At 31.6% G+C, this 25,563-nt stretch overlaps 1 protein-coding gene across 3 annotated transcripts in view; it reads left to right on the top strand.

The window, feature by feature from the left end:
* The window catches only part of Ss (aryl hydrocarbon receptor spineless), a 93,012-nt gene that overhangs the window by 2,380 nt on the left and 65,069 nt on the right, over positions 1-25,563 (top strand). For 2 of the 3 annotated variants that reach the window (XM_074249560.1, XM_074249543.1), the window contains exon 1: positions 15,586-16,460. The exons of the other annotated variant lie outside the window; for it this stretch is intronic. In XM_074249560.1, the coding sequence (XP_074105661.1) occupies positions 16,348-16,460 (113 nt within the window). In that variant the 5' untranslated portion in view covers positions 15,586-16,347. Of the gene's footprint in view, positions 1-15,585; positions 16,461-25,563 lie in introns of those variants that run through there. 3 annotated transcript variants of the gene reach the window in all.

The raw sequence follows: 25,563 nt of genomic DNA, 5'->3' as shown, positions 1-25,563 counted from the left end.
TATTCTTGAGTCTTATTTTCAGCCAGTGCTACTCCCACGATTAATATATACTTATATATAGACAATTATTATTGTCATGATCCTAAAATATATCAGTTATAAAAAAATAAGTCATTTGGAAATGGCTAAAATAGATAACTTTGTGAAAAAATTGCTCAATTCAAAAAGCTAATTTTTTGAAATTTTATTCTCAATTTTGGCAGCAAGTACCAAGATTTAAATTAAAGTCACAATTGAATATCAAGCTTTAAAAAACATATTTTTTTCAAAAGATTAATTATATTTTTGAATAATTTTTTTTATTAATTCAAGAAATTTATCAGCAATTCAAGAAAAAAAATCAAAAGTTTCAAATATTTTTTAGAATAAATTCAAACAAAGAGTTTGTTACTTTTTAAAACTTTTTTTGCCCTCCGGGCGGAAAGTGGCTACTTTCGTCCCGCTGCGCTAAGCAAAGTTGCCGTTTTCCACCTTCGTCGGACAAAACAATAGTTTTCCCTTCCCAAGTGGTATGATATACTATTATTTTGGTATTTTGAATGAAGAAAATTTCTCTTTGAACTCACGAATATAAAATTTTCAATAGAAAATTTTTTTCCAATTAAAATATCTATTCCTTTTCAAAATAATGTTCTTTTTGTATCAAAGCATTTATTTTGAATCAAGTAGTTTTTTTAGTGCAAAAATATGAAAAATGTACTTTTGTATGGTTCAAATAATTCTATTTAAAATCGGTTAAAACATTAATCCGAGCAATTTCAAGAAAAAAAAATCTAAATTAAAGTATATCGTGTCGATAACAACCGTAACTAGCTAGATAAAATCGATAATGGGACGTGGAAGGATTTAGAGCATTCGATCTAGCGTGTTCTCCAGAAACTAAACTATCAAAAATTCGGTTTTTAAAAATTTGCCCCACATCAAGAGACATCTGGTTATCTCCAGCAGGCCATTCAAAGAGTAATAAACCATATGGATTCTAATCCGGTACATAACACGCTAGAGGAAGCGTTTTGCACGGTAAATAAGTTACTCGTAACTTGTTGAATAGTGTATTCACACATCGAACAGCAATGCAAGATTTAACGAAGTTACTCTCGAGCAATTACATTACTATAACCAGCACTCTCTAATTCAGGTGAGACACACGCGAGTCGTACATTCGAAGATTGTTATCCGGCGTAATCCCTCCGTGATCGATCTTGACCCGAGTCTACCAGCAATTGGAAATTGTTTAAACTTTCCTCCTCTGCAATTTGCTGTAATTTATTCGCGGAATCCTTCCACACATAAGCCAATCGGAATAATCTCTTCATCCTTTATTTTCAATCTCATTAGCTCATTATAAATAAATTATGAAGAATTAATGGCTGTTGTTGGTTTAACTACGAAAAAAAGGAAAAAAAAAGAAAAAAAAAATTACATACGAGCCTGACATTAAATTTAGCATCGATAAAACAGAAGCAAAGGTGACGAAAACTAATGCATGATTTCCATGCGCTCCACCGCGGATCGAGTGACGTTAACTAATGCCTCCGGGTAGCTAGCCACCCCCTTACCCTTAGTGCTTCAGTTTGTTACACTGTTAACTATATAATGGATAATGGTAATCGGGGTTTTTAATATCTTTACGCACGTTTCTGCGAAATGTAAATTAATTTTCCACATTTACATCAACGCGTACATATGTGCAAACATTTTTTAACGTTGCAGAGAAGAAGATAAACCATAAGCATGAGCCATACCTCTAATGATTGATTCCTTGGAAGCACGCTAAGCGTTTACGATTTTTTTCTAACCCGCTGTATAATAATTTTTTTATTAACCTTTGCTGAGTTATTTAATCATTAATACTGTTATTAGCTAAATTATGCGGTGGTAGTAAACATTATTACTCAAAGGTGTTTCGAGATTGTTGCTTCGTGATAGGACTTGACAATTTAAAGAAGTAGGGACTTTGAGTAAGAGGTTCAGGCTTTAATTCTACATTTTATTCTGCATTAAATACTGTCCAGCAGAAACTCGAGATCTTTCACGCTATTGTCTATTATATGTGGCAGTATTTATACTCTTTAGTTTTAAGGCTCGAGCTGACGTGATCAACCAACGATTATTTGTTTAATAATTAAACGAGAGACCTAAACATCGCGCATGGACGCTAAATTACTGGGATTATATTCGGGATTGGAAAACTAAATATATAGAACGTTCGTGTTTAGGATTTTAAGTTTAACTTGTTGTTATAATGAATAACTGTACAGTTTTTTTTTTTTTTTTTTTTTTGTATAACAATAATAATATGGGTTGAAGATGCTAGAGAGCGCTCGGCCGATTTTCTCTACACGAGACACCGTGTTCATGGAAGTCAGGATTATTTGAGAAAGCGGCCGAGTGTTAGTCAAGAAAGGCTTCCGAGAAATTTTTTTGTCGTGGATTGGAAGTGTGTTTCGCAGGCCGATGATCTTTTAAGGAGAATAAATCAAAATTGTGGCGAATTAAATTTTGGTAGGTCACTTTTATATGTTTAAAGAATAGTAAAAACTGAAAAAAAAACTTACTTTGAATATTTAATATATTTTCCTGTCAAGAAAAAAAAATTTCTTGATTGGAAAACAAAATTTTAGGCTCAAGAAAATTTTCGGGAGCCTGAAGGAAGACTGAAGTTGAGTTGGCCAAAGTAAAAATTTTTCTTGAAATTCTATTTTTGGTTGAAGTAATTTTTTCTTAATTCAAATTATCATAAATACTTGATGCAATAAACTTTTATACTTGATCGAGATTTTTAAATACTTTAGGGAGGCAGCGCCAGCTACTTCAGCTGAGAAAAAAATTCTATCGAGATATTTAATTTTTTGGAGCAAGAGAGAAATTTTCTCAAGACAAGAAAATTTACTTCTATCAAGAACTAAATTTTCTTGGATCAAGATACGTATTTTTTAAAGAAAGAGAATTAATTTTGTTGAAATAAATGAAATTTTTTGTGTCAAAAAAAATTTTTTTTGGCTCAAGTGAACTTTTTTTTTTGTGCAGAAAAAGCTTTTTGATAGGCTAAAAAATGAAAAAAATTAAAATTTTATAAATTTCATATTCTTGAAAATTATTTATCATCTAAACGAGAAGTTAAAAATAACTAATAATTAATTTAAAAATTAACAGCAAAAAATCTCTTTCATAGGATTAAAAAATAAAAAATTAAAGTTTTTCAATAATTAATTTCAAAATAAAAAGATAAAGTGTTAAAATAAAATATAAACGTGCTTTGCAAATTTCAATGAATCATTTATAACTCTGGCTGCTTAATTCCGCAATTAATTTCAATAAATCGGAGACTTTGATGACGTGGTGCTAATATTGATTAATAGACAAAAGACGGATAAGCCGAGGCCGTGGTTGATGTTTCCAATTGTGAGCCGTAGAAAATTGTAGGCAAGGATGAGTAGGCTTCGATAGCGTGCGTCAAAGGGGTGAGTTGTCCGACTCCCGATACTCAATAACCGGTCAGACAAAAACGAACACAGCAGAATCGATTTTGTAGCCCCTCGCTCGCTGAAAAGGGAAAACTCTTCTCTCCTTTTCAGGCTCTAGAGCGACATGTGTTGTCATTTGGGAGGAGACGTATCATATCACATATCACATATGAAACGCAAGCTCTTCAAGAGTACAGTTCCCGGTGCAGGCGTTCAACTGGCTAGAATGACGCTCGACGCTCACACCTCTTACGCATTGGACATGTCATGTTCGCGCACTGAAATGATTAGCCAGCACCCAGCACCGTACCGGGGCTCGAGCTTACAACAGAGGGAGGAGCCTCGTGCATTCCCGATGCAATTATCCCCGTCTGGTTATGTATGCCACCGTTCTCCAGCACTCATACTCACTCCATACCTCCGTCCCTTTATTCACCAGTATTTTTATTCCTGCAACCAGAACCCACTCTCAAAAGCCGCCATCACGATCCACTTTTTAGTTTTTTCATTTTTTTTTTCCGAGAAATTACCATGCGCTGGAAATTTTTTAAGCTAATTGGTTCAAATTTTTTTTTTTTTTAGAAAATTGAGGATTTTTTTAGTGCAATTGTATATAAATTTAAAACTACTTTATTTTTAACAAGTAGAAAAAATATTTAAATTAAAAATTTATTGTTTTAACAAATTAATCTTGAAAATTTAATTATTAAAATAATTAAAACAATAAATTTTTGTAGTCTACAACAAATGATTAGTAGAATAAAAAATTTAGGCTTGATTTTATGACCTTAGGTAGTTGAATTGTACAAAGGATTTTTTATAACTTCCTACAAAAAGTTTCTAAAAATTAGCATTCTCATTGCAGCTTATATAAGTCATAATTTATCAATTTTTAATTAATTATCCTAACATAAAGTTATAAAAATTTAAAGTTCATAAATGTGGCTACAAAAAATGTAAAAATTCTGTAATATGTCCGACAAAATTGTTCTCTAAATAAATTATTTAAAGGTTCGAAATATTGGTCATAAATTCAACAATCAAAAAAATAAAATATTATAAAGCTCAATTCTTAATTTAAAACAATAAAATTCTAAATAATTTGCAGATTAATTTTCTTTAAACAAATTGATTTTTTATCTTTGAAATTGTATATTTTTCAGAAGAAATTCTATTTAAAAAAAAAAAAAAAAAGATTCCATTGAACTCGAAAGTTAAACATTTTGTTCCAGACATTAAATAATAAAACATTTGACCACAATATTTACGAATAAAAAATCTAAAGAGAAAAATACGACAATAGAAGGCGGAGTTTGGCTGAACAGACTCAAACTTATCATTGAACCACGGGAGCATAAAAAAATTGAAAACTAGCGAATTGAAAGAGCCGGATGTTTCTCACCCGCAAACCACTTTAGAATAATATCTCAGGATTTATATTCTTACAACAAACCCCTTGCTTGCTTGTACGATGTTATATCTTATACGGGAAATAAATAAAATTAATAAAACATCAATAGATCGCCGGGGTAGCTTAGAACTGTTGATGGTGATATGTCAGAGCCTCGGTATACATCACGCTACAGCCGGAGGAATTTTCTTCGGTAGCTTCCCTTATTACCCATTCTGTCTTCTCCTCTGTCTCACGAAGATTCTCCCCCGTATTGAATCTCCCATTATCTTCAGATAAATTATAAGCGCGTTGGCTACTTTAGTGCTACTGGTATGCAGTAAATCAGAGATCTACCTTCCACCAAGAGGGAGGGCTGATCTACGTCGACAGCAAGGTCCTTGACAAGAGTAATTACCTAGAAATCGGCGGCTCTCCCCTTGGGATTTGTCTCGAGGCCTAAATTCGTCTCAACACGCGAGAGTAATTCGCCCGAGTGTCCTAGCTTGAGACTTGAGACACTGTCAGCTTCTGTATACAGTATGGAGGGATAAATTAATTCATTACTGCTAGAAGCTCGGTGCAATCGTTTTGAGTAATTGGTTCTGTAATTAGCAAAAGTTAGTACGACTTTGGAGGCTGTCATATTTTTGAAAATTATTATAAAAATATCAATTTAGTGGCTTTTTCAAAATTAAACTCTTAGATTTGCAAGACAACAAAAACGTCGAATTATTTTGGTTAGAAATTTATTTGTTCAAAAATTTCTTTTATTTTGGTCAATTTTGTATTGATTTGTACTTGGAGTAAAATTTAGGATTGAAATATTGTCGAATTTTATAAAAATTAAGTTAGCTGACATCTAAAAATTATTTTTTCATTAAAAAAATTATTACAAAAAAAAAATTGAAAAACTATAAGTGCAATTTTTTAAAAAATACTTTTTAGTTCTAATTTAATAAAAACAAAAAATTAAAAGTGCCGGCTAACTTTAGTATCATTCGAATTTTTTAGAGATCTTAACTTTTTTCAAGCTTAGTTGACTTTTTTCGGCTTTCATTATTAATCAGAAAATTCAAAAATTTATTTTTTTTTGATCAATTTTTAATGTAATTTAGTACTAAATTTGCTCAATTTGTTCGTTATTAATCAATTTCTTTCACATATTGTGAGTTTTGACTTTTATCATTGAACTAATAATCCAAAATTTTATTTCCTCCTCGTAAATTTTTGTTTAATCATCAAATTTATTGAAGTATTATTCAGAAATACAAACAACGCCAATTTTTGAGTTAAACTTCAACATTTCCGAATTTATTCCGTTTAATTACGGCAATAAAAATCTGAACAATAATAATTTCCAAATTCACAATGATCAAAATTAATTACACCATCTTTTTATCGAACATTTGCACGGTAATCAATTATTAAAATCAATTCAAAAATATAAACTCACCGCCATATTAAACTCTCGATAAAGATCAAACCAAAAGCGACTTGAACTTCGGTTTAAAATATGTATGATATGTATGAATAAATAAGCTTGAAACTAATCTGAGAGTAAAGCTCAGTGACGTTGATTTGAAAATGTTTCCAGCATAAATCTTTGAGCCGTGTAGATTGCGCATGAAACAATTGATATAAAGTTTTTTCCATTAAAACAGAATTTATAATGCCGAGGTCGAAAGTATCAGATTCAAAGGCAGGCCGCGGGGTTTGATAACGTAATAAATATATTTAAAATGTTTCTCTCTGTTTTTCTATCAACTTTCCAATCGTATTGCGACTGCGACCTGTATTATGTTACACTTTTTTAAATATTAACGTCATACATCGTGTCGCTGGAATTTTATCACACACTTTGTTCTATTACGTATTATTTATCCACGTAGCCCATATATATATATATATATATATATATATATATATATATATATATATATATATATATATATATATATATATATATATATACTTACACATATATCACCCGAAAGATTCACGCAAGCAGATCCGTACAGTATTCACCAACTCGGAATGATATACCACCGACTGACCGATAGTGTGTATATATACCGTGCCGTTGTCATTATATTTTTATAATGCGCTTGTTAATGCAATATTCATAGGTGCTATAGCCAATCGATGGATCTCCGAGCAAAGAAAGTAAATTGTCCTAATTAATAATCCACCAATACCGATCAATCCTTATCAGCATTCATTTTTAACTTCATTACTCTTTTTTTAATACGGAAAAAAAATTATTTTAGAGTAGAAAAATATTAAAATTTTTCAGAAATTCAAAAATATAAAAATTAAAGATACAAAAAAATACTAAAATTTATTTGATTAATTATGAAATAAAAATTTTTAAATTAATTTCTGTAACTTCCTTTTTTTTAAAAAAAATTTTATTATAAAATAGTTCATTAAATTCAACAAAAAAAAAATTTGGGTTCCAAAATTAATCTTAATTAAATGAAGTATTTTTTTCGCGTAAAAAAAAATTATTCCGTAATTTAAATTGCAAAATTTCCTGTCGAAACTTAAAACGACAGTCGCAATTTGCTTCAATTAAAAAAAATGACAATAATTTAAAATCTAGCGTCTATTACGTCGGCTGGGACTAATTTTCGCAATTAGTTATAAAATGTTTCCATTATTTTCTAGTAGATTTGAAGTAATTAAATAATTGTCTTGCATTGACGGACGTAATCTCCTTGACTACACACACACACACACACACACACACACACACACACACACACACACACACACACACACACACACACACACACACACACACACACACACACACACACACACACACACACACACACACACACACACACACACACACACACACACACACACACACACACACACACACACACATGTGTGTGTGTGTGTGTGTGTGTGTGTGTGTGTGTGTGTGTGTGTGTGTGTGTGTGTGTGTGTGTGTGTATGCCTTTTCTTTATTCCATTCTTTTAATAATTTGCGAACTGGGGCAGCGACAATGCTTATTAACTATTGCGAGGCTAATATTGTTAAGTGTTTTCTATTGAAGACGCTGCCGATAATTAACAGGTTAACAGCCACTATTACCCGGGTCCATGTGCATGGTTATTTTATACACACATCTTTGTTCGAGAAACTCGACTCGACATTTTCCCAAGGCTTTTATTTCACAACCGAATTGCACAATCGAAGGCAACAAATAAAACAATTAAAAATTTCATTTTCCTTAAAAGTTCCCACTTTCAATTGTTGTCCGCGTTCAGTCTATTTTTTTGCCAATCAATTATAATAATTGCGAGTTCGCGATTATCGAAAACAAAATGACTGCGTAAAACTAGTATTAAGTATTGAGTATAAATGCCTGCAATTAACCGGCAATTTAAAAATGCCAGATAAAAAAGAAACATTAAAGATAAAAAAATGTTTAAAATATTATTTTATTTTCAACAAAACTCGAGCGAAGATCCTGTCGATAGTTAAAGACCGATCGAGAGAAGCTTTTTAAAAATCTTGCCGCCGATTTCCTGTCTGTCGGATACATATGTATCATATTATATTATATTATATATATCGAGGGTTTTATAATCGCTTGTAATTGCGGTAGTAGTTATTTCCCTGTCAAACCTGGATCTCGTCGTTCGATCGCCAACTTTTGAGAATATATTATAATAATAAACCAGAGTTGAGAGAAGAAAGTCTGAAAAAAGGAAAGAACAGGAGAAATATATATAAAATGCGAATAGAAAAAGAATTGTTTTAGTAGCCCGCAGGTAATGTCGGTCTCGCTTTATTGGGGCTTGGACTTTATGTTCAATTTAAATTCAAGTATACCTGAAGTTTGTTCGCTGTAAAGTCGAGTACAATATGCCGCGTTTACAATGTCCAATTGGGCTGTTAACGAATTACGGGGCTTTTATTTCGATTTTATACTCGTGTAAGACCTCGGGGGTGTTTTGGATAAGGGATTTATTGAGCGAGATGTACTGTTGTTTTAATGAGAAATTAAATTTTTATTTATTTTTAAATGATTAATAATGAAATTTTCAAGAATTTAATGAATGATTTTTTTACGTCAAATATTTTTATTAAGTAAGATTTATTAACAGTTGATGGATTTTTCTATCAGTGCAAAGTTTTAAAAAATTCAATTCGATTTTTTTTTTCAGATATTTTCTTTAAATATCTTTAATTAAAAATTCCTATTTAAGAATTTTTTTTCTTAATAAAAAATCTCAACATTAATCATTTAATTTTTTTAATGTATCTTTTTATAAAAAGTGATTTTATTCATTTTTAACCAAAAAAGTCTTAAATTAAAATCATTAATTTTATTTTTTGATAAAAGAAACATTTGATATTAATTAATACATATAAAAGAAATTTTTGGTATCAAAAATGCAGCTGACCTGACTGTTAATGAATATACTTTTCACTGAAAAAAAAAATTTTATCAGTAGAATCAAAAGCGAGTGTAACTTTTCAGAAATTAGCACCAAATTTGCCTGAATATGAAATTATTTTGATTATGGGTTTGATCGGGGAATAAAATGGCAAAAGTAAAATGGTGGTTCGAGCACAATAAGCTTAAATATGTTGGCGAGATAGGAATAAAAAGGAGGAGTGTAACAGTCCGCAAGAGCAACTGTAGCAATATTTATAATATAATATAAAATAACAGACATACACGGGGATAAAAGAGTATTTCTATAGTTTGCAACCCGTAATTACTCCCTCCGGATTCTGTCCACGGGGGCATTACCACAAACTTGTCTTATATTGTTATTATAATGAACATGGATAAATAGTAGCCCGGCGGTACGTGATCGGCGCAATTACCTTAGTCTTATAATAATTCCGGGCCCAGGATATGGATATGCCCAGCAAGGGCGAGATGTTCAAGGGAACAGGGGCGAGAAGAGCGGAGAGGAACATAAACGGTGGATGGTTAATGGAGAACCAGAATCGAAAGACGGAAAGACCAGCAAGAGCGAGGGCTACACCGCTAAATTATAACAAATTATTATATGAGAGAAGAAATTGGTAGTCTAGCCCGCGAGTGATTGACAGCCGGTCTGCAACCATCCGAGGGTCCCCGACCCTCCGGCGTATCTTTCGTCGCCGAGTCGTCCCGAGATAATCCGATTATTACGCTCAAGTCGGCAACACAAAGCAACAAGTCTGGGATAGAATTCGCCAGAAACACTTCCGGAGAACAAATGCCCGGCTTAAAATTCTTTTTTTAGCCGTTTATTTGGTGACGAAACTCTTGAACTGTCGCTCGACAAAATGGTTGCGGCTGCTACCAAAATGGCGGAGCAGGGGGCGCTCCAGGCCGATGCTTAGCGGCGAGGTGTCGGAATCAAGTGAAAAAATTATTGACTCAATGTTTTCTCATCTATCGGCTGGCGTTTCAAGGTCACTCGGAAAATAAAATAACACATGAGGATTCGCGAGACTGCACGGCGACCACTCTCACGGCCCCTCGAGCTCTTTTCCTAGCGCCATTACCTGTAATGTACCTGCAAATACTACTTTTATGGAAAAAAGCACTTTATGAAAAAGCAACCTTCCATTACTCGGAATTTTTTTGGTTGGAAGGTCTTCGGGATTCCATTCCTTACAGACTATTTACTCTTGGAATTTAATGCGAATTATTAAGTTTATTTTTTGAGGATTTCTTGGGACTGATCGGAGACCGGGTAAATTATAGTAAAAGACATCATTTTATTTTTTAAGACGAGAATAAAAAAGTTAGTATTAGTGTAAAAAGTTTCTGATGTATCCTTACTTAAGTGGACAATTTTCATGATATGAACTTTATATAAGTATATTTTCTCTATAAAATCCGTGCAGTTGTCAAATTAAAATCTAATGACTAATTCTTTAGAAACTTTTAAATATTTTTATTGATTACTTTCAAGTTTTTATATTGTTTAAAAATTACTTCAATATAATTAAATGTCGTGATTATTTAAAATGTTTCGTCTTAGCTCAATTATTTTATAAAAAACCTAATTAGATAAAGAAAGTCTCTTTAAACTTTAGAAGTTAACTCTCTTCTAAAGAGACAATTTAGCGATTATGCGCCCTCCGTCGAAAGTTTTCAACACTAATTTAGGTCAAAAAATTACAAAGTTACTGAAAATTTTTTATACTTAAAATTAAAATTAAATTTATTAAAAATTCTCGTAAAAAAATTTTAATTTTCACGGATTTACTGCTTATTGTAAACCTATAGGCCAGACCGTTATAGAAAATTTTTTCCAAATTATATATTGCATTACCAAACAAACATTTGTCCCCAACAATAATTTCTATAAATCTCCAGCTTATAAATTCTAAAAACAAAATAGTCACGCTCATAAGAAGTTTATCACGATATTTCCCATAAATTCACACGTGATAGCGAAACTTTTAATTTTTTAAATTAAAGGGTAGCGTACAATAAATGTCGTGCATTATTATATCGATAATTATAACAATTATCGAGTACTCACTTTGTGGCGTGTCGCATAAATACATAAAACTTTTATTCATCTCTCCTGCTTATTACTTATTACTTTTTATCGCTATCGCTATTTTTCTATTTCTCCGTAATAATTGTTGAATTATCCTGAGAGCTCGGAATTCAGATAATCTCGAAACACTGGGAAGAATTTTTAAGCAAGTCCTGTACAGTAGTAATTGATTAGCATTGACCGACAATTCGGAAACAGTTGTCCGTTAAATCGACTCTATCTGTGTTTGCAGTGTGTAACTACAAAGAGTAAATATCCCGTGACCGAGTGAATCGGAGTAATACGAGCTGGTGCTTAAGTAATCGTGAATTCACCCCTCAGAATCATCCCTTCTAATGTTTTGGGTCATTTGATCTACTCTATTCTCTATCCAAACAAATTTACTGATATTTTATTGTTCTGATACGTTATACTCGTCGGAAAAGCGATATACTTGAATTAAACAACCTGATGCAAGTTTTAAAGAGAAAAAATTAGTGTAAAATACTGAATTTTAATACTGAAAAATTTTATGAAGAAAAAATGGTAAATTTATATGGAAAAAAATATTAATTTAATGATAGAAAATTAATAAATTTTAAATAAAAAAAATTCATTATATAAAACTGTATAATTTTAATTATTGATATAAGTGGATGAAAAAAAATTTTAACATACACTATTGCCATTATTTAACATAAAATAATTTAAAAAAAATTTTTTTCTTGAAGAAAATTTTTATAAATAAAGATAAAAACTGAATTTAGGCGTTAATATCAATTAAAATAAAATAATAAAAAATGTCCTCGCATGTTAAAGCGTTTCCGTGAACTGTTGAGTGACACAAGAGGCCACTACAGTGGCACAGTGCCTAAAATTAGCCAGCGCACGTATATTGCAGTACCTGAACATTATATCCAGAAATTAGCGACATGGCCGCGACTTTGTGTGTAAGAGCAATTATTATTCTTAACACGCAATTATAAACGCGCTGGTGGTGTACATGGTTATTGTTGTGTTCTCTGTCGGTGGTTATTAATCCTGTATCGCTGTATCAGTTGCCGCATTAGTTGCAGCCCTGATTGCAGGTTTTAGTTTCCAAACAATCATTTGTCTAATTAAGTCTCATTTTCTATTGTTTACCGTGCTTTTGTTATTCTTTTTATCACTAATCATCTATTTCATAACACTTGAGCTTACGCTACTGTTTGGCTCTTTATTCTATACTTGTGTACACAATGATATCACATGCCGAACCAGTACGTTGCAGCCTTGACCAGATTATTTGTTCATTACAATATTCATTTTTATTATTTTTATAAATTAATACTATTTTTTATCCAATTTTTATTTATTTATGAGGCTCGAAAATTCTTTAAGTAATCTTAGGCATTGATGAGTGACAATAATTCCATGAAACTCCGCTAGATGGCAAGGTACATACCTTCAGAGCTTTCAATATTTTTTTTTTACCGCTAAAAAGCTTTATTTTTTAATTAAAAAAATTTTTTCTTATTTTATAAAATAGTTTATACAAAAAAAATAAAAATAGTTTTCATTTTTATTAATAAAAGCTTTGACAATAGAAATCTCCCTTTTATTAACTAAAATTTATAAAAAAAATTTACGAAAAATTTTTTTTTATGAATAAAAAATGGTCTAACTTTTAAAAATAATTTTTTTAATATTTTTTTCTGAGAAAAAATTGAAACAAGTAGTATCAAAAAATAAAAATTCATCATGTCTGATTATAAGACATATATCTACTGCAAGTAGTACTACCAGTTATATTTTTTTATCCTATAATATAAAATTTATGATTAAATTAAATTAAAGTTAATTCAAATTTGAAATACTAAAACTAAATTCAACTAAAAAATTATTCATACTGATTAAGAATAAAGCGCGCAATTTAAATTTCTTGAAATAAAATATAATACATTCATAAAATAAGTATATTTGATTGTGTATCGGTGTATTCCGTGCAGATCTTCTTTGAATTGTGTCGCACGAACTCTCGTCTCGAAATTACCGTGGATTTAGCTCCTGACCAGCGTCAATGCCAGGATCATTGCGTGTTACGTATGTTGTACAGTTTCGAGGGAATGCGTGATGTGATGCGATGATCTTTCCAACAAATTCGTCCAGGTTTATATTATTCCTGTTGGCTACTGTTTTACGGGCCATAAGGAACACACCGACCCGGAAAACAAACAAACAAACAAACACACAAACACTTACGTAACATTTTCAGAAATAATTTTATTTTTTTTTTTTTTTTACAAACAAATATTAAATTGCATACAATTTATTTTTATTAAAGTAAACTCTAATGAGCGCTAGTTATTTTCAACAATGAAGGAAACGGTCTCTTTTTATTTAATATTAATGCTACGTACACTTGACATATTTCTTAAGAAAAAAATAAATGAATTTTAGAAAAAAATCCAAGTTTAATGCAGCAAAACGTAATGAAACTTTTAATTGCCGCGTTTACATTAATGCGTGAAATGAGTTCTTAATTACGAAGGGAATATTCTCACCGTCCAATTTAAACGCTTTATTTAATTTTATTTTTATTGCTACATTTATTATTATTGTTCCAAGAGTAAACTAAAAAATAAAAACATGGCTTATGGACACGTAATGTTTGTTTTTTATCGATAACCACGTGTGTAACGATAGCCAGAAGAAAAAACATGAATGGAGTTTATTCGTATCAAGATTAATTTGCTGAAGCGTGAGACTGTTTTCCGGCTATCGCATAACGTGTCGTAGATTCGATAGCGAGTAGCGAATATAAACTTCCACAGATAAGACAGAGTATTATAGAGAATCGACATTCATTTACCAGAAATAATATTAATATAAACATTATTGCAAAGTGGATCTAGGACACGAACCAGAACCACCTGGATAAATATTAGATCCATTAATGTTTGTTTTAGTTTTTAATTCTGTATTTATTCTGCATTTGTCGGTTTTAATAATCTTTTTTATCAATTTTTGAGTTACCTTGTTAAAACTGTTAGACAAAATATTTTTTTTTACACTTCAGTTATTTGTTAAAATTATTGACAATTCTTACGATTTGGAAAACAGATAAAGTTGAAAGGTTTTTCGTGTATGTGTCTATTGTATGAAACGTGACGGATATTGACAGTATAATTGTTAAGAATATTGTAAATAGAATAACCCTTTTCATTTCCTATTATGACTTGGTAATAATTTAATAATAATCATAATAATAGTAATTCTGGAAAATTATAAAAAAATTCAAGATTAAAAAAAAAAGGCTTGAGCCAAAAATATCATTTTGAAAAAATTCTCTTTTTTTTTCTCAACAAATTTAAAAATATTTCGAGTTGCCTTGATAAAATTTTAAAATATTAATTATGATTGAAATTAATTTTTCTTCTAAAATTTCAAGAAATATGTTCAAAAATTGGTTAAAAAAAATTAATCTTAACTCCAAAAATTTATATTTTCTTTACAAAAAATTTACTTTTAAAATATTAATTCTGTTTTAAATAAAACTTTCCTCTAAGAATTTCAAAAATCCCCATCAAAGATCAAATTTAACTTTAAAAAAAAAAATTTCCTCGCCCCAGAAGCTCAAACCAAAGCTCCGAAGGACTAAAACGAGGGTGGGAAGCGATAGGAGGAATCTCCTGGCAGTCTGATGGTATCAACCGCTTGGTGGATTCCTTGGTAAGCCGGTGGCGCCATGCTGCCTCTGCGATTGGTCTCCTGGCGATCGTTAGGGGCGTGGAAGAGAGCTCTGGTGGGGGGTACGTGGTTTGGAGAGGGGGGTGCTCGTCAGGGTGATTTTCCTTGTGTGAAGTTACTCCATATGTGTATTAAACTCACATATGTTTACACCTTCTAACCGTGAGTCGGACTATAGCTGACCACCACCTTGCCCAACTTTTCCACTCACACAGTCAAAGTCAGCACTGACAACACTCAGTCCTTGTTGGTTGTTGGTGTTGTTGTTGGTGTAGTGGTGTGTTGTGCGGATCTACACCGGTCCCCTCAGCCGACGCCTGGTGAGTTCGGGCCAGTGCACCACACGCTTCTACAAGACAAGCACCGTCACGTCTTGTCCGTGTTTCGCGCCTCGTTTACCCTCGCCACGAGGTTCCTGACTATTATTGTGAATATTAATTTTTATCAGTGCTAATTTATTAATTAATTGAGGTGACTGTTTTTGGCGCCCAACGTACTGAAGTTAAATATATATTTTTTATTTCTTATTATGTTTGTGGAATTTCGCGGCTTATCAGACTGAGGCGCCAATATGATTGTGATTTTGTGGAAAAAGATTGTGTGACCTTTGAAGGGGAAAATAAAAAAATTTATGTAAAAATTGTGACACCTTTAAGGGAAGAAAAAAAATTTTTTTTTTAAATTGTGACACCCGTAAGGGAGGAAAAAATTTTATTAAAATAAAAAAAGTGGACTGTGACTGTGCAAAATAAATTTTAGTGACAAAAGTGAGTGGCGCCCAAAAGCGCGAGTGCTAACAAGTAAAACTTGGAAAGAAAAAAAAGATTTTGTCAACCCTGGGGCGGTAAAAAAGGACCGAAACTGTCACCGAGCACGAAGCTGCAGCCATTGCTGCATCAGTACCCCCAGCAGGAGCCGTACCCTCAGTATTTTGGACGGGGAAACTCTTCTGCGGAGGATGACGTAGATTTAAGGTCCACGGGGAGTGGGACGGGCGTAGACAGGGGTGTCGCGGTCCTCACGGTGTTCGCGCTGGACAGAGGGAGTTCGGGGCTGGGGGTGGTAGGGGCTCCTCCGGGGCCGGGGCTCGGGATCTGCGGGGCCTTACCGGCGCCGACGGAGTTCGTACCGGCATGCTATCCTTCCTCGACGATCGCCCTCGCAAGTCCGATTTCTCACCCCCAGGCCCCTCACCCTCCCGCCGGTCTCGGGTCCTCTGACTCCGCGCTGACTGTCACTCCCACGATGACTCCCACCTCGGCCTCCGCGGGCCCCAATTCCGGGTCCAACAATCCCGTTACCATGAGCCAGCTCGGGACCGTCTACGCCACTAAACGCCGACGGAGAAACGGCAAAAGGTAATTTTTTATTTTATGCTGCACTGAGAAAATCGGGGGTGGATAATTTAAACACTCGAACGTGGTAAAAAATCTTTTGGGCACAAAAAAATAAATAAATAAACTCAAACTTGTGTGAGTTTTAAATTTTTCAATTCATAATTCAGACTAAGGAGTGACATTTTAAGTTTAAAATATTATTTTTTTGATCTCTAATGATTTATACGTAAAAATATTACAAATTAATTTTTAAAATCACAATTTTTCTATTAAAAATAAAATAAAATTTTTATTTATTACAATTCATTTTTTTGTGTGTATTTTGTTAATAATCTATTAAGCGTTTGCTTAAAAACTGCATAAAAATGTCTATTTGTCATTTTTTTTTACACATAATTTTTTTATAAAATTCTTTACTGTGTTACCGTGTACAAAGAAGATTTTTAGGTTTTTTTAGCAAAGTAAAGATGAATTTTTAAATGAAAATTAGTTAAAAAACAATTTTCACAAGTTAAATTACTAAAAAAATCTTCATAAAATTTATCTCAAATTTGATTTGATAAAAATTATATTTAAAAAAAAATATTTAAATCTTTATTTAGAATAAATAAAAACATAGAAGTTGAGTTAATATATTGAAGTTGAAGTTCTTCTGTATTCTCATGTAATTCAAATTAGTCGATAATACGTGGGTGAATATCAACGTACAAGAGAATGAGGTCATATTGGGACCCATGATAATAACTGAGCTGATACCGAGTCTTGTTTGCAGCCTCGGTGATCATAAATCGCTTGGATCGCTCGTAAATCGGGTAACCGGTAGCGATAATAAGCCAATCGTTGGTTAATATTATTATGGCTAGACATTGCCCATTAGCCATTAGGTTATGTACACACCGGCGGGGTATTATAGCTATTTAATGTTAATTCCGATTCCGATATCAATAATCACCGAGCAGTGTCGGCTGGCTGGCTTCATGATGTCGATTGAGAAGAACCAGTTGTCATTTACCGTCGCTTTTTATTTATTTCTTGTAATTTATTCTCGATTGCTTTAAATTGATGTATCATTTTTTTTTTTTTTTTTAATTTTAATCAGAGTATTTTTTTCAAATAAAATAAACTAAAAATATTCATCAAGAATTAAAAAATAATTATTTGTTTTTAATAAATTATTTTTTATTTTAATAAATAAATTAAATTATTAATAAACATTCATAAAATGAATATAAATAGTTTCGTAAAATTTTAAATTGTTCTTAATTCTTTTAAAAAAAGCAATTTGTTAAAAAAAAATTTCCTGACACGAAATAATAAATTCATACAAACAATTAAAGTAATAAAAATATATCAAGTTAACAACGGTAGAAATACATTTATGTATTAGCCTCTTGAAGAATATAAATAATAAAAAAAAAAAATAAAAATTTATTTCCATGATAACTAGCAGTTTGCGAAAAAAAAAAAATAATTATCACAGCATTTGTAATTGTGTTCTAATAATAAAATAATAACTCCCGAGAGTTGGAGTTAATAAAAAGAAAAAATACGCATCAAGTGAAAGCCTAGAAAAAAATAAATTATTTAATTGAGGTTATAAAATGCACAATTAAAAGGAGGAAAAAAATGGTTGTTACACTTGGCCGCTCCGTATATATATATTTTTTATTTTTATTTTCATTTTTATTGCTTTGCTCTGTCAATAAACGCCCGAAAACAGCAATCTGCTCTCTCGGAATTCCTTCCAACGAGAATTCTGGCACATTCGCTAAATATTCCAGACTTTGATTGTATTGGTGTATACTTTTCGGAAATTCGCCTGCAGGGCTCTAGTCTAGTTCTCTCATTTTTAACGGAGCAGCATCGCCCGTTCAATTTATCTTTCTCGCCAGGAGTTTTAGCGTAAAGCAAATGGGCCCTTGGGCGACCTAAAATCACTGTTATCACGTTCGAGGTTTGCTTGGAATGAAATTCTTGCAAAACTCTAACTTTAAAAGTTTTCGTTGGCTCCATCGATCATTTCATGGATTTTTTACTTTTGAATCAAACGTCAGCTCGTAAAAAATTTTTCTGATATTGTCATATATAATTTTTTAAAGTTGCCATACATGTCTTCGTAAAAAATTGACCATATGTGCATATATTTTCATGTTAGAAAATCAGGTCATATGTTGCCATATTGTGCCATATATATGGTAATATTATGCCATATATATGGCCATATAATGCCATTTTATTTAATTTTTTTAAAGATGGCGAAAATTTATAAAAATTGCCTGAAAAAAGTCTCACAGTCTCTAAAAATTCTAAACAAAAGATAAAATAAAAAAAAAAAAAATATTAAATATGGTGAAAGGAAAGGAAGGATCTTACAAATAGGGGTTTTTAAAAGATCATCAACATTATCATTACCTTAAAGTAATTCCGTAGGTCATAAATGTGTTTAGTATGACCAGCCATCACATCAAGGTTACTGCTTCTGAAAATGCGGGATTTGAAACAGCGACATTGTAAAATTAATGTGTAATTTTTTTGTGTTACTTAACTTATTCTTTAAAAGAGCGCTTCTTTGTCTTTGAGCGGGAAGAAAGACCCGGTTGACAGGTTAGAGTTTAAGGATATTTTTATTATTAGTATTACAACTTGGTAAGAGCTATTACCGATCGAGACAGAAGACAGAAGACAGTAGAGGAGAGTAGAGTGTGCTAGCATTATAGTGAATAAAAGCAACAAAAAGATTAAAATTACTAAAGACAGAACTTGTTCAAGAGCCAGTTGAGATTCGTGTGTACCTTTAATAACAGTAATCCCAAAGCTCTTCGTCAGTAATTTTAAAGGTTCTCTTTCCCTGTTCCCGGTTTAGTTCCCTCGACTCCAAAACGGCCTAATTATAGAAGCTGCTGTCATTAGTCCAAACGCTCAGTACGCTTTAAGCCCTTTCTGTATGCTTTTCCGAGTTTGAAATTTTTTGAATTTGATAAAAAATAAAAAATGAAAAGAGTTAATTAATTAAAAAAAAAGAAAGAGGTGAGGATTTAAGGTGAGTTCCTAAGTAATTATCCCTTATAAAGTCGGTTTATGACTCAGTGATGAACCTGTTTCTTTTAACACAAGCTATTGATAAACTGAACCTATAAAGAATCTTTAAAACTAATAAAACATAAATTGAAACATAAACTGAAACCCACGGAGGAAGTGGTGAATAAAATTATAAAATTTATTGCGTTTCGGTGGTTTAAAAAACCCCGAAGGACGCCGAGGCGCTCGTCCTTCTATTCCGACGCCGCAGTTCGAGGTATCGATTCCCAGCCAGGGTCGGAGTTGCGCGCTGCAATCCTTTTTTTATTTTTTAAACAAATTTTACAAACATTTTAATTGCATATATTTAAAAATATTTTCGGATCAAAGACACTAAGTTGCATATTTCATCCTTTTGCTCCTTCGTAAAATAATAAATTATAAACATTGATAAAAAATTCCCGGAATAAAAACTAAAATGATAGAAAGAACGAATAAAAAGAAGGGAAAAAAAAAAAAACAAAAAACAAATTTTGGGACGTCTTATTCAAAGTAAAGAGGGTTTTGTGCGTAGTGTGTGTATATAATAACTTGAGAAAAAATTTACGAGGCGCGAGAAAGAAGCGGTCCTGGTTGTACGGTACGAAGGATGCCTGGACCTCTGCTGGGTCTTTAACTATTCAATAATTCATCCCGCCATTCATCACCAGCCAGGCGAGAGAATTTATATTTATATTTGTATATAAAAATAATAATTTCGGGCCCCCTCCATTCGGCCATACATCAGACGGTTATTAGCCGCTATTTGTTTGTCCCTCATCGTATATTTCGCCTGGACACTCGACATACTTATACCTAACCCGTCCGAACTATCTCTTTGTATCCTTATCCGAGCTCTACTCATCTGTCAAGTCTTATCGGTTCCTAAATTCGGAAGTCCAATACCTTATTTTACTATTTTATTCGCAATAAAATTATATTTTTAGCTACCGTACTCCAGTTTTTTTTTTTTTTTTTATAATTTTTTAATTAATATCTCTTGAAAAAAATCGTGATTAAATTTTTTAATCAATCGATTGCTAAATAATTATTATTTTTATCAAAAATTGTGTGGATAATTTTTGAGCCAATAAAATTTTTCCAAATGATTTTTGTTAATTTTAATCAAATAAATATTTTTTTTTTGTTGTAAAATTCTCATGTGAAAATTTAAAAATGACTAAAAAATGAGACTAGGAGAAACAAATCATTAAAAATAAAAAGTCTAATTTAAAGTATTTTTCTGGTAGACTAATTTTAAAATTTCCCACAATTTTTTTTTTCTAATTGCATTAGAAACTAAAAACTCCTGAATTAAAATTGAAAAATATAAAATTTATAAATAAAAAATCGTAAACAAGTAGTGAGTGAGGTCAGGTTCAGCTCCCATAAATAAAATAAAAACTGAAATAATGTAAACACATGTCAGTGACTTTATATTACCACAACAAGCAAAGTAGCCTCTTAAGAGTCACTGGAAGTTAAATAAAACATGTATTATAAATGTATAAATTCCATTATAAAATACTCGGGCATATTCCATATTCCATATAACATATAGTATATTACATACCGAGTTTTCTTAGTCGAGTCCTGTCCGGGCAGGCTGTTTCCGATGGTGAAGGAGTCACAATACTCGAATGGAACCTGAGAGAGACAGCGAGATTGTCATTATGTCACCCTGCTCTGTTATTTTATTTTTAATATCATTATATTATTTCTTTCGAGGGCATCCGTCCAAGTTCCCATCCATCAGAACTCGGCTCGAATATTCCACCGAGTTGCTACACATTAGCTCTGTTTTGTTTTTGATGACCGCAATTACCCAATTTTTTCGTTTGTTTCTGCTAGTTAAGATCAACCTAGCAAAAAATTTGAGCAAAAAGCTTGCTGAGAAAATTGCACGCGGATATTTTTTTATTTTTTAACCAAAAGTTCAATAAATTATTATTCATTAAAAAAATTCCATTAATTTTTATTTATTGAATTAAAAAAGCCGCTTATGAATTTTATTGGCCGGAATAAAATTCTGAATTCCACGGGATTGGATTGTGGGATTGTGGATTGTACATAAAAGTTGATTAAATATTCCTTAAGATTTTATATCCCCCAATTTGTCCGCGTGTTATTCTCATGGATTTGCATCCCGAGATTTGGGAATATCCTGACATAAAGATAGTGCTGGCGAGTATATTGTCGGGCAAAAAGTGCCTAAGGCGATCCGAGTTGATGCTAAACACAGGCTATCCAAATTCTGGTGGCTCATTATCCTTAACCGGCAATGCCTCATCCTTATTCTTATTCCCAGTATGTGCATCAGTAACAATTTGAATCAGTCTCTCTGCTCGCTTACTTTGAGCAGTTTTCATCAAACTTATTCTCATTAAAAAAAAAAGGCATTAACTGCAATAAACAAACCTAAAAACGGATTAAATAACACATGAAAGAATAAGAGGTGGATTATAGAGAAGAGAACCGAGACTCTACTCGGTTTTAATCGAATCCCAACCGAGTATATCTGTATATCTTCATGTGTATCTTTACATGTATATGCAAAGCGGATAAGCTCAAGAGCATCACTTTTTGATTATTCAACTGAGTAACCGTCTACTAAGTCTAACTACTTATTAGCCAAATTACCACCATGACTAATGCAACGTCTACGTAGACTTTTATCGTCTTCGAACTACAAAACTTCTCACCAATCTTTTGCTAATGCAATGTAATATAAATATTAATTTCAAGGTTTTTTTTTTTTTTTTTTTTTTTTTTTTTTTAATTCGCGGGTTTGATTTTGGAGAAAGGGAAAAATTTTAAGAGATTTTTTTTTGATGGATTAATTTTTTTCTACATTAATTTATGTTTGGTTTGATTTATAATTATTAAAAACAAAATACAATTATATTTTTGAAAGAATAAATAATTATAACAATTTTTGATTTATGCTTATTTTGGAAATTAATTTCTGAAAAATTTTGATTAATGAATTTTTTTTCTTTTTAATTGACAACTGAAAAAATTTAATTAATGCTTTTCTTTTTTAATTATAATTTAAAAAATTTAATTTTTATTTTAAATGAAAAATAGTGAAAAAGTTTCAATTAAAAAATCATTTTCAAATTATATTTTTTTTAACATGAAATTTATTATCATTTAAATAATTTTTAATCTATAAAGTTTCCAAGTACTATTATAAATTTTTTGTAAAATTTTAGATATAAAGCTATCAAGTGGTTTTACAACTACGAAAAAGCATATGAGTTATCTATATCGAGAATAAAAAATAGGAAATCCATGATACTAGTCTAGATGGTCATTGTCTTGCTCTCACAATTTTTTTAGTTTGATTATTATCTTGTTAAAATAAAAAATAAAAAAATTGATGGTACCGACTACCGAGTAATTGAACCCGAAATTATATTGCCGAACCAAATGAAATGGATATGTCTATCGGGTTCGATTTCTCGTCCGCGGTTCGCCTTTTGATTGAAAGGGTTATTACTTATTCTTATAATGTATCTCCACTCTTGGTTTTATTTATTTTGAGTGTATATCAGATTGGTATCAACGTACGTGGCATTACACGGTATCGGATAAAATAAAAACTCATGGTTCAGCAGAGCCACAGACGTGTAATCTTCAGAGCTAGCCACTGGGCGGAGTAATGATACGCCCGTGAGCAGACGCAGTGGTGTACCGACTACGACTTAAACTTAAACTTTGATTCAGGCTCATAAAACGCGGATCATGTGACTCTAGTTGCTACGTGCCTGATCTGATGATCATGATAATATCGCTACGATGATGCCTTACTAATACCCTTTCCCTCTTCTCCCAACAGGATAAAGGGAATATTATCATATCGGTGAAACGAAAGCGAAATACTCGCGCTTTCGTTTCACTCTATGCTCATTTTCTTTAATAATTATCTGCACTCTAGAATATCCAGTTTTATGTTTTAAAAATTGTTTTTCATTCAAATCATTTTTTCGTATCTTCGATAATTAGCCCAAAATTTCAACTTAAATTTATCAAAAATCATTTTAACTTTAATTACTTTTAACAAAATAATTCTTTTGTCTTTTAATTTCAAATTATGATCAAAGGATCAGAGATAGGGTAAAATTAATAAGGATCTTTCTTATAAAGAATTTTATTCTCTTCAAAAAAAGTTTCATCAATTTTTCGTGTTTTTTATTTTTTGGCCAAAAAATTGAGATAAAACTTTTTTCTCAGTTTTTTTGGTTGTAAAATTTGTAAATTTCTAAAAAATTCAATTATTTCTTTGTTTGAAAGAAATTATTTGCCAAAGTAAGCTATAAATCTTTCTTAGAGTGCAATAATAAAATAAAAATGCAAATGAAAATGAATTAATATTCAAAATATGTGATTTCTCACGAAGACACGCCGGGTGTAAGATATAAGATGGGAGATGGAGGATAATATCGACAGAATTGAGCCATTAGCGCTAATGAGGGAATCCAAAGTCAATTAAGCAGGATAATATGAGATCGATAGTGGCGTGAATTCGATGAATATGCAAACTATTGTAACCTGGGCACCTGCGACACTCTCTCAGCTCCAGAGGAAATAAATCTCCCGAGCGAGCAAAATAACAAACTGGATCCAACAGATTTATTGCATATTCTTTATATAAACGAATCGAAATTTATTCAACGAAAACTTTAAATATTTCGGTATTTTAAGAAGAAATTAATCGCTCCCAATGAGTTTCGGTCGCTGGCACGCGATTATTAAATGGATAAAGATCGCGACAGTCGATAATGATAAGGCGGCGGGCTGCGGGTCGTGAGTCGTGAGCCAACCACCAACCACGCGAATGGATCACGGTATCACAATCGTAATCATAATCATAATCATGCTTTCGTACTAATATAGCGCCGTGCAGCTAGGGCTTGGATAAATCGGCGGGGGATCGAACACGGGTTACCGGTCGCTGGTAAGATCCACAGAAGAAGGTCGCAGGTTATTGTTATTGCTACTTTTTTCAGTAATCACGGTTTCATTTTCCTTTATTCGCGGGCAATCTGACGTAATCGTCTAATAGTACTTAATGTCCAGCTGCTTCAGGCAAAAGCTCAGGCTTATCGTTCGCCAGGTGTGTCGTTTTACTTTTAACAACCTGTCTTATCGACGATAATTTACATATTTTTCGTATTCTTGAATTTTTATTCATACTTTATTTACGTATTATTTTCCTTTAAAAAAATTTTAAAGTTTTTTTTTTTTTATAATAATAGTCAGCAGACAATTTTTAATTTTTTTTTAGTAATAAATTATTATTGAGAGCTTTTTAAATATTACACTTACATAAAAAAAATGTTCTTGAATCAAGTATATAATCTTCTCCATTTGAGTAGAAAAATTCTTGAACTAATAAATTTTTCTTGATTTAAGGAAATTTTACTTGACTCTGAAGAAATTTTCCTCTTGATTCAAGACAATTACTCTCTTCAAAATTATTTTTTTGGTTCAAAAATTTTTCTCTCGAATCAAGTAAATATTTTTTTTCAGTGTACATTTTATGAATTTTTTTTCATCAAAAAAAATATTATTAATTAATTAATTGTTATTAAAAAAATTTTCAAGTTAATTTGTGAGTCAACTAAAAACTTATCCAGTTATAAATCTGATTTTAATGAACACTGTTATTTATACAACATATATATAATTCATATATATATATATTTACATATATATATATATTTATGGTATAAAGATTGAATAATAATCTAAACGATTAATCGCTCATACCCAGCGCTCTTGTAAATGATAATTCGCACGTCTGTAGTTTAACTGCAGCTTTTGGCTCCCGGCAGCGTAATAACGGAGTGTATTTTACGTAATTGCAAGAAAAAATATAAAATAAAAAACTTCTTTACCTCAAAAGCATATTTTTATACAACAGAAAAATATTTATAATATACATCATGATAATAAATATGAGAGGAGAGTTCCGGGCAGAAAGACAGTTATAAATTACGAACAATTTTCGCCTCTGACCTCAGCGACAGCTGTCATTATTAAAGTCAAATAGTTGATAATA

Source organism: Cotesia typhae, unplaced genomic scaffold (genome assembly GCF_013202065.1).
Source record: "Cotesia typhae breed Kobodo isofemale line unplaced genomic scaffold, CoteBio_Ctyphae contig_119, whole genome shotgun sequence".
Taxonomy (NCBI): domain Eukaryota; kingdom Metazoa; phylum Arthropoda; class Insecta; order Hymenoptera; family Braconidae; genus Cotesia; species Cotesia typhae.
This window is presented reverse-complemented; position numbering and strand designations above follow the sequence as displayed.